This window comes from Monopterus albus, unplaced genomic scaffold (genome assembly GCF_001952655.1).
Source record: "Monopterus albus unplaced genomic scaffold, M_albus_1.0 scaffold278.1, whole genome shotgun sequence".
In the NCBI taxonomy this organism is placed as follows: Eukaryota; Metazoa; Chordata; class Actinopteri; order Synbranchiformes; family Synbranchidae; genus Monopterus; species Monopterus albus.
This window is the reverse complement of record NW_018128158.1, coordinates 286,458-296,415: the sequence shown is the minus strand read 5'-3', so window position 1 is coordinate 296,415 and position 9,958 is coordinate 286,458. Positions and strand designations below refer to the sequence as shown.

Sequence of the window (9,958 nt, the reverse complement as noted above, 5' to 3'; positions counted from 1 at the left end):
GTCGTGACATTATATTCGAAATGCATTTTCTTGATCTACCAATCTACTATTCCGAAGGGAAATGTGGAGCGGCACTTTCAGACTGTTCATAAACACTACGACACTCATTCATACATTTATTCAGTGTGTGTGTGCGCGCGTAGGTCAATCATTTTGACTTTGTCATTTGAAAAGTAGCTCGCAAGGCAAAAAAGTGTGGGCACCCCTGATCTGGACATTGGAAAGGTTTTAATTGTAAATTAATGTAAGGTCTGCCATACATTAATTCAAAAGGTCAATGGTGTGGGAATTACAAACATGTGCAGGAGTACTAATGGTAGACAAGCAATCCTATTCTTTCCAATTTCTTCCCCTGCATTTCTCAATTGTGCTTTAAGAGTGCCATTATGTCTTCCTACTAACCTTGCAGGTTGTGGATGATATGCATGGTTCAAGTCTATGTGTAAAGTTTTGGACTAACAATGGTATTGCACAGTGTACAACTTGGGTTCCATTGTCACTATATAATTTTCAAGTATTTCAAATCTGGGGGTTATGAGTTGTGGGAAGCACTTCAATATGTCTATTAGTACCGGGCAGAATTTCTTTCCCTCACACTTGTTTAATTTTATGAAGTCCATGCAGATGTGCTGAAATGGAAGTTGTGGATTTGGAAACTGACCTCTTTTAGTTCTTAAGTTCTTCTCTTGCATTGTGGCAAGCCCATATTGTATGGTTAACAAGAAATGTTGGAATAGTTTGAAAATTCATATGCTGTAAACACTTTGCCTAGCATGGCTATCCCTGTCCCTATCTATCTCCTCCTTTTTTGAGGCATGACTCTCTGTCCATGTCTCAAAATTGCAGCATATCTAAAAAGGACTGCTATTTGATAGGCTGGGTTTCCCTTCTGGTCATTCATATAATTCTGTTTCATTAAAGGTTGTCTCCCTTTTCTGCCACCTCTGAAGGTCAGCTTGTGCCTTTGAAGTGGAAATTCATGATTAGGACCCCCTTCTTGGCATAACAGTAGAGCAATTTTCAGTCAAAATCTAACTTGAGCCAGGTCTTCCTGACTGTAGGTTTTGGAACAAAAGCAAACAAACAGGAAAAAAAACTTAAGAACTTCTAACAGCACCATGAGGAATCCATGTTCTTCTTTTACAGACAAATCATGGGAGTGTTCTTTGTTTAGCCATATGAAACAATCCAGCTCAACAAATATTTCTAAAGCTAATGTTGCAAACTTCATATGTTGGTCAAATGACTGGCTCATACAGGTTGCCTGCATTAGGCTGTCATCATTATGAAGCCTGTAGCAACCAAAACATTTCCTTCAAACTGGCTAAAAGTACCAAACACATGGTGGCCTCACTAAGTCTGAGCAAGTAATGCAGTGAATGTTGGTGCCAACAATATTATTATCAAAACTGAGAGACAATTAAAAACTAAAGCTCTGGGTCACATTAACTGTGATTCACTCACAGTTTCAGTAGGCTTTCTGTTAAGACGGTTTGATATAATGGAGATGGGTAGTCTGCTGTCAGCACTTCTGTTTGTTGATTTCTTAGCTTTATCATTAGTTTTATAATTGCTGTATGGTATGGGATTTGTGCCCTTAAGTGTGCATTGGCCATTTAAGGGCACAAATAAATTGCTACTTTTGTCGGTAACAGTATAGCATCTAAAAAATTTAAACAGATCTCTGTGGTCGATTGGTTTTCTTGTAGAGGCTCTCAGTGCCTTGAATTTTTCCATTGTTGTGCAAAAACACACATAGTGAGTACAGATGTAAATAGGTGCTATTCTCCCTTTAGCTAATTTACACGTCAATGCCACAAACTCAGCAAGTTGGTGTCAGTTCCGCTCGGCGCGACCTGCCTCTCTTCCGCCTTTCTCTCCTCTGCTCTCTCGACCTGCAGGATCTGCACCTCAGCTGTGTTGCATTCGGTAATTAGCGACTCGTTTGTCGGTGCGCACAGCTGGGGTGCATCCCGCTGATTACTTTCCTCCTTATTTATACCTCTGGCAGACGCTCCGTCTTTGCCGGAGCATTAACTTAACTTACCTAACTTGCATACCCCGTAACAGCCCTATATTTGTGGTATGTAGTGTATGTCATTTTGTTTTCCACGCTGACAGTTCCTGTGCTGTGGATCACATTTTGTACGTTTGTTAGTGTTATACGTCCACGCTGACAGTTCCTGTGCTGTGGATTTCTTTTTCGTTCACCAGTCCTCCTGGTTCATTTGTTTTTTCACCTGTCCATCCTCATCCTCCTACTCTCCTGGTTTCTGCCATAGCCCGTCTACTTCCCTGGTCATCCTGGTCTCCTCAGCCGTCTTTTCCCAGCCCTTGTTGTATGTATTCAGTGACTCTGTTCCTTTTTGTGTTCCCCACCATTAAACCACCCTTTTTTACTAGCACCTGGGTCAGCAATCTTGAGTCCTATCTCGGTTCTCCCTCATCCTCCTGGTGAGGGGGGACTAAACCATAACAGTTGGGCAGAGTAGTGTCTTAGTGCGGGTTTGATATCAACAAAACTGGTTGCTTTTTCCTTTTCCTAGAGCCATCTATGTTAGGGTGTGTAAAAAAAACAAATGAAATAAAATAAACCGTAGCATTATAACTTCTTGTAATCATATCAAAATAACTTAAAATGCCTATTACTCTGACCCAGTCCTACAGTGAGTATAATAGTGTAAAAGATTTCTTAAACACAGTAGTTAAGACTAGGGGTGCACCGAAATTTCGGCCACTGAAAATTTTCGGCTGAAAAGGCCATTTTTATTTCGGGCCGGAATTAAAAAAAAACTCGCCGAAAATGCCCCGCCTCGCCCATCATATCCTGGCGCAGCACAGGTTAGGTTTCACTCACGCTGGAGCTGTTATATCACGCGTCTCCCATGAACGACAAAGCATGTCAGCGGTGAGAGACTCTTCAGTGCAGCATCTCATGTGCTTAATGAGTTTCTCGTTGTTCTTAGCTTTATATTGTACTCACGTTTTTGTCGCCCTAGCCCCGTTCCAGTCTTGTGCCCCATTGTCTCAGCCTCCTCGCCTCTGTTGCTTCTCCGGACCACGAACCTCCTCAATCCCGCACCATCTCCAGCACGCAGGTCGATGCACAGTCTCCCATTAACTGCATGTACTAACTCTGTCTCCTCAGCAACCTTCCACCACGACCAGCCCAGCAGTGAGTCCCAGCGTCCGCAGCCTGGCCTTTCCCTCATCATTCCACCACTGACTGTTATTCACCTTCTGCGGCTTGACACCCGGTCCCACTTCAACCTGGTCATTCACTTCCTTGTAAGATATCACTGTAAATAAACCGAGCACTACTTGCACTGAAGTCAGCCACCTGGGTCCGTCCTTTTTTTGACTCGCTCACCTCTGTGTCTGAGTGGATCTAACAACCATTCACAGCCACTGTATCAGATGTTTGTAATATGGTTTCATTTCTTCCTTAGTTGAACAATCTAGGCAAAACAAAGAGGTGTACCATCAGTACCAGGAGCTTGCTTGAGTAAATGTACTTAGTTATTTTCCAAAACTACTGTGTTGTTGGTGTGGACTGTAATATAAAAAGGTGTTTCTGTGAAAAATGACCTGGGAGAACTGGGAGATCCTTTGTCAGGAGCCTTACATATATAAGCTTTAGCTGTACTTTAGTATTTTGTCAGCATTGTACAGTAGCTGAATAAACCTTTGTGAAGTTAGGCCTACATTGCACTACCTGCAGTAATTTTTACAGTGCCTTGCGAAAGTATTCGGCCCCCTTGAACTTTGCGACCTTTTGCCACATTTCAGGCTTCAAACATAAAGATATAAAACTGTAATTTTTTGTGAAGAATCAACAACAAGTGGGACACAATCATGAAGTGGAACGAAATTTATTGGATATTTCAAACTTTTTTAACAAATAAAAAACTGAATAATTGGGCGTGCAAAATTATTCAGCCCCTTTACTTTCAGTGCAGCAAACTCTCTCCAGAAGTTCAGTGAGGATCTCTGAATGATCCAATGTTGACCTAAATGACTAATGATGATAAATAGAATCCACCTGTGTGTAATCAAGTCTCCGTATAAATGCACCTGCACTGTGATAGTCTCAGAGGTCTGTTTAAAGCGCAGAGAGCATCATGAAGAACAAGGAACACACCAGGCAGGTCCGAGATACTGTTGTGGAGAAGTTTAAAGCCGGATTTGGATACAAAAAGATTTCCCAAGCTTTAAACATCCCAAGGAGCACTGTGCAAGTGATAATATTGAAATGGAAGGAGTATCAGACCACTGCAAATCTACCAAGACCTGGCCGTCCCTCTAAACTTTCAGCTCATACAAGGAGAAGACTGATCAGAGATGCAGCCAAGAGGCCCATGATCACTCTGGATGAACTGCAGAGATCTACAGCTGAGGTGGGAGACTCTGTCCATAGGACAACAATCAGTCGTATACTGCACAAATCTGGCCTTTATGGAAGAGTGGCAAGAAGAAAGCCATTTCTTAAAGATATCCATAAAAAGTGTTGTTTAAAGTTTGCCACAAGCCACCTGGGAGACGCACCAAACATGTGGAAGAAGGTGCTCTGGTCAGATGAAACCAAAATCGAACTTTTTGGCAACAATGCAAAACGTTATGTTTGGCGTAAAAGCAACACAGCTCATCACCCTGAACACACCATCCCCATTGTCAAACATGGTGGTGGCAGCATCCTGGTTTGGGCCTGCTTTTCTTCAGCAGGGACAGGGAAGATGGTTAAAATTGATGGGAAGATGGATGGAGCCAAATACAGGACCATTCTGGAAGGAAACCTGATGGAGTCTGCAAAAGACCTGAGACTGGGATGGAGATTTGTCTTCCAACAAGACAATGATCCAAAACATAAAGCAAAATCTACAATGGAATGGTTCACAAATAAACATATCCAGGTGTTAGAATGGCCAAGTCAAAGTCCAGACCTGAATCCAATCGAGAATCTGTGGAAAGAACTGAAAACTGCTGTTCACAAATGCTCTCCATCCAACCTCACTGAGCTCGAGCTGTTTTGCAAGGAGGCATGGGCAAAAATTTCAGTCTCTCGATGTGCAAAACTGATAGAGACATACCCCAAGTGACTTACAGCTGTAATCGCAGCAAAAGGTGGCGCTACCAAGTATTAACTTAAGGGGGCTGAATAATTTTGCACGGCCAATTTTTCAGTTTTTTATTTGTTAAAAAAGTTTGAAATATCCAATAAATTTCGTTCCACTTCATGATTGTGTCCCACTTGTTGTTGATTCTTCACAAAAAATTACAGTTTTATATCTTTATGTTTGAAGCCTGAAATGTGGCAAAAGGTCGCAAAGTTCAAGGGGGCCGAATACTTTCGCAAGGCACTGTATGTGGACCTCTGACCTGTCTGCTCCTGACCAGTCCAGTCCTGTTTTCCACCATTTTGTGTCTCCTTCCGTGTGATCGCCATGACGCTGTTCCTTCTGGAATTAAAACAGCAGAAACTTCTCCCCTAGGGAGCTATTAACACAACTGTTGCAAACTTCTTTTAGCTTGTTTCTTAAAATGGCATTTTGCATGTTTGGCAAATTCTAAATTATCATGAAGTGTCTGATGATTTGCTTAATGTCTTTGTAAGGAAACTGTAGGTTTGGGTCTGACAACCTCTCAAATAAAAATTTAATCAGAGACAGTGTATTGGCCACAGATGTTCCATGGAACTGGTTTTCTTTTCAGGGCTAAATATTCATGTGGTTTGTACAATATATATAGTGGCGCATCAGCGTTGTTGCAGTGATTTAAGGCAGGCTTTCCTTGCCTTGATCAGGTGAGGCGGGGTCCTGGACTGGTTTTGGGCGGAGCTTCTGGTCTTTGTTGGGTCTAAAAATCTGTTTTCCTATTTGTTGGACTAATTTAGCGCAGTCGGCCTGCGTTAGTTGACGTTTAAACCCATATTTCTTTTCCCGTTCTGTTAAGTTTTTGATATTCTTTTTGTTTTCATTTATGTAGTTCATATATTTTGCGTCCCCAGTTATCTCTTTTGGAGTTCGAACCACTTTGTTATCACCATGTGGTATTCACTGTCGGGTTTCCGAAACACTGAGTTTCTTTTAATTAAATATATTTTATTTCACACACACAAAGTTTTCAGTCATGCATACCTCTGTCCCTAACTTTTTTCAGTCACACATCACACTCACAGTGGCCACCAAGCAACAAGCATTTAAACACCCATAGAAGTCCGGACTTTATATGTGTACACAAAGCGCTTTGAAGTGGGGACTCTTCCCCAAAGGAATATCTGAATAAATCCCGTTCATATCCACAACCCCGTGGTCAAGCTAATTCATTTTAATGCTCTTTAATGCTCTTCGAACCATAAACAGTACAGACCTTGCTCGACAGCTTTAACTTAGATTGTTTCTTCAAACCAATCTAGACACATTTATAGCGGGCATTTAGCTTATTCAATCTCAATCAGCCATATTTATACAACACAACGAACATGGGACAGCACAAACAGGTAAACATCATGACAAACATGGAACACGTAATCAGACATATAAAAGCAACTCCACGGCATCCTGCAAACATTTGAAACAAATTATTTACAACAGTTAGTCATAGTGTTAGTTTTACATTATAATAACAGTGCTTTCCTCCGCCTGTTAAATGTTAACCTCTACAAAGCATTGCTTCTACAAACCAAAATTACACAACATTTATTTCACTATATGTTTTTGTTACAGGCTGTCTGAATTGTTGTTTGACAGTTATGATTTAGAATGGTTTTCTGTTCTACGCAGGGCTCATTAATCTTGAGGTATTTTACAAGAGGTTGTAACATGTCCAGATGTGTTTTTTCTAGAGAATGGTTCATACCCTGTAAAGACCCCGTATGGCTCACTATAACAGTCACATAGGTTGTTCACTATAAGGGAATTTATTTATATAGGTGAAAGCACAAGCGTGTATTCATCTATCCCTTTGTTTGTTTCAAAACATAGTCTATATTTTCTACACAATTCATTGTATATTAACATATTCGTGTTAATACATGTCACATGTCCTAAAAGTATTGGTTTATGATTTTAGTATTTATTCTCATCTTTTATCAGTAATATTATTATACTAATAATCCACCGGGGCACATGGTTTGACAGCATGTTATCCCCAATGTAATTACAAGAGGTGCTACTGTGTAGTCTCTATGAACAATGCATCTTGAGACCTGTACACAGTAGTCCCACCGGCCATTTTGTCTCAGATATTCCACAAAAAAACAAAGGGTCGGCAGGCTCAGTCATCTTGACCTTCCTTGTGTTACAAGAGATGGGATCATAAACATTCTGCTGTCATGCAGGTAGCTCTCCAGCCAGTCCTGCACGCAGCGGTAACCCTGAAGACCCCATGAACTCTTGCCCCAGGCCTCAACACATGATAGCCAGCAAGCCTGTAGATTTCCATCCCTACTTTATATCTCTCTGATGCGGTCTGATCACCTGGGCACTAATATCACCAGGGTCCTTGAGAGCATAGAAAATCATTTGAAAATATGGCAAATCATTTTATAACTGCTATCTCAAGTTCAAGTCAAAGTCTGTAGACAGTAAAACTCAAAAAATGAAAAACTAAATCCTCACCAGTTTGAAAACCATAACATTATGTATGAGTGTTTATGAATTTGAGTAAAAGTTAAGTAAATCTTTAATTTTCATGTCTTCTTTCAGAAATGAGACCCTTAGCAGTAACACAGTTCCTTGGCCTGATCTCACTGACAGTGGCCATGGACAATGGATTGCTGAAGACTCCGCCTATGGGATGGATGGCTTGGGAGCGCTTTCGATGTGATGTTGATTGTCATGATGACCCAGAGAACTGCATCAGGTAATATCAGTTGGGAATTTCTCTGCTTTAGTTTACATACAGTGGTGTGAAAAAGTGTTTGCCCCCTTACTGATTTATTATCTTTTTGCATGTTTGTCACACTGTAATGTTTCAGATCGTCAAACAAATTTATATATTAGTCAAAGATAACACAAGTAAACACATCATGCAGTTTTTAAATGAAGGTTTTTATTATTAAGGGAAAACAAAATCCAAAACTATATAGCCCTGTGTGAATAAGTGTTTGCCCCCTAAACCTAATAACTGGTTGGGCCACCCTTAGCAGCAACAACTGCAATCAAGCATTTTCGATAACTTGCCATGAGTCTTTTACAGCGCTGTGGAGGAATTTTGGCCCACTCATCTTGGCAGAATGGTTGTAAGTCAGCCACATTGGAGCGTTTTCGGGCATGAACTGCCTTTTTAAGGTCATGCCACAGCATCTCAATTGGATTCAGGTCAGGACTTTGACTAGGCCACTCCAAAGTCTTCATTTTGTTTTTCTTCAGCCATTCAGAAGTGGACTTGCTGGTGTGCTTTGGATCATTGTCCTGCTGCAGAACCCAAGTTCGCTTCAGCTTGAGGTCACAAACGGATGGCCGGACATTCTCCTTCAGGATATTTTGGTACACAGCAGAATTCATGGTTCCACTTATCACAGCATGTCTTCCAGGGCCTGAAGCAGCAAAACAGCCCCAGACCATCCCACTACCACCACCATATTTTACTGTTGGTATGATGTTCTTTTTCTGAAATGCGGTGTTACTTTTACGCCACACATAATGGGACACACACCTTCCAAAAAGTTCAACTTTTGTCTCGTCTGTCCACAGAGTATTATCCCAAAAGTCTTGGGGATCATCAAGATGTTTTCTGGCAAAACTGAGACGAGCCTTTATGTTCTTTTTGCTCAGCAGTGGTTTTCGTCTTGGAACTCTGCCATGCAAACCATTTTTGCCCAGTCTCTTTCTTATGGTGGAGTCATGAACACTCAGCTTAACTGAGGCAAGTGAGGCCTGCAGTTCTTTGGATGTTGTTGTGGGGTCTTTTGTGACCTCTTGGATGAGTTGTCGCTGCGCTCTTGGGGTAATTTTGGTCGGCTGGCCACTCCTGGGAAGGTTCTCCACTGTTCCATGTTTTCGCCATTTGTGGATAATGGCTCTCACTGTGGTTCGCTGCAGTCCCCAAGCTTTAGAAATGGCTTTATAACCTTTTCCGGACTGATAGAGCTCCATTATTCTCTTTCTCATTTGTTTTTGAATTTCTTTGGATCTCGGCATGATGTCTAGCTTTTGAGGATCTTTTGGTCTACTTCACTTTGTCAGGCAGGTCCTATTTAAGTGATTTCTTGATTGCGAACAGGTGTGGCAAGAGAAATTGAACTCAGGTGCGATAAACCAGTGTTTTGACAGGGGGGCAAACACTTGTTCACACAGGGCTTTGTAGTTTTGGATTTTGTTTTCCCTTAATAATAAAAACCTTCATTTAAAAACTGCATGATGTGTTTACTTGTGTTATCTTTGACTAATATATAAATTTGTTTGACGATCTGAAACATTACAGTGTGACAAACATGCAAAAAGATAAGAAATCAGTAAGGGGGCAAACACTTTTTCACACCACTGTATATATATATGTATATGGATATGTAGATATTCTGAGTAAATATATTGACAGCTTAAAAATAGGGCGATTAGGGACTTAAGTAGAAACCAGTCACTGTCCACCAAGTACTGAAGCAATGATATCTTTACCACTTTGCCTGTGGTGAGTTAAGTTGCCTTTGCCTTTAAACCAATGAGTGAAGCCCCCATTTTACCTCAAAATCAGTATGTGTATGTTCACACACCCTGCTTCTGTTAATGCTTGAGATGTGACAACTGCCATTTAACTTGTCGTGGGTGACAACCCTGTGAGCACCCACCCCTATTCCTGAAGCTTGATTCAGCATGTCATCCAGAGGGGTGCTAAAATTTTGCTCTGGGAGCTCATCCCCAAAGTGGGTGGAGGGCAATGGAAACAAAAGCAGAACTCATAACAAGGGGTAAAGGTTTTGTTACAAGTAAAAAAAAAAAAAAAGGCCTAAAAAAGCAAGTGG

General features: G+C 41.1%; 1 protein-coding gene across 1 annotated transcript in view; it reads left to right on the top strand.

Moving 5' to 3' along the window:
- Positions 1-9,958, top strand: part of LOC109973040 (alpha-N-acetylgalactosaminidase-like) — a 57,387-nt gene that overhangs the window by 10,058 nt on the left and 37,371 nt on the right. Inside the window, exon 2 of the mRNA XM_020622347.1 lies at positions 7,704-7,860. Coding sequence (XP_020478003.1) covers positions 7,706-7,860 — 155 coding nt within the window. The 5' untranslated portion in view covers positions 7,704-7,705. The remainder of the gene's footprint in view (positions 1-7,703; positions 7,861-9,958) is intronic.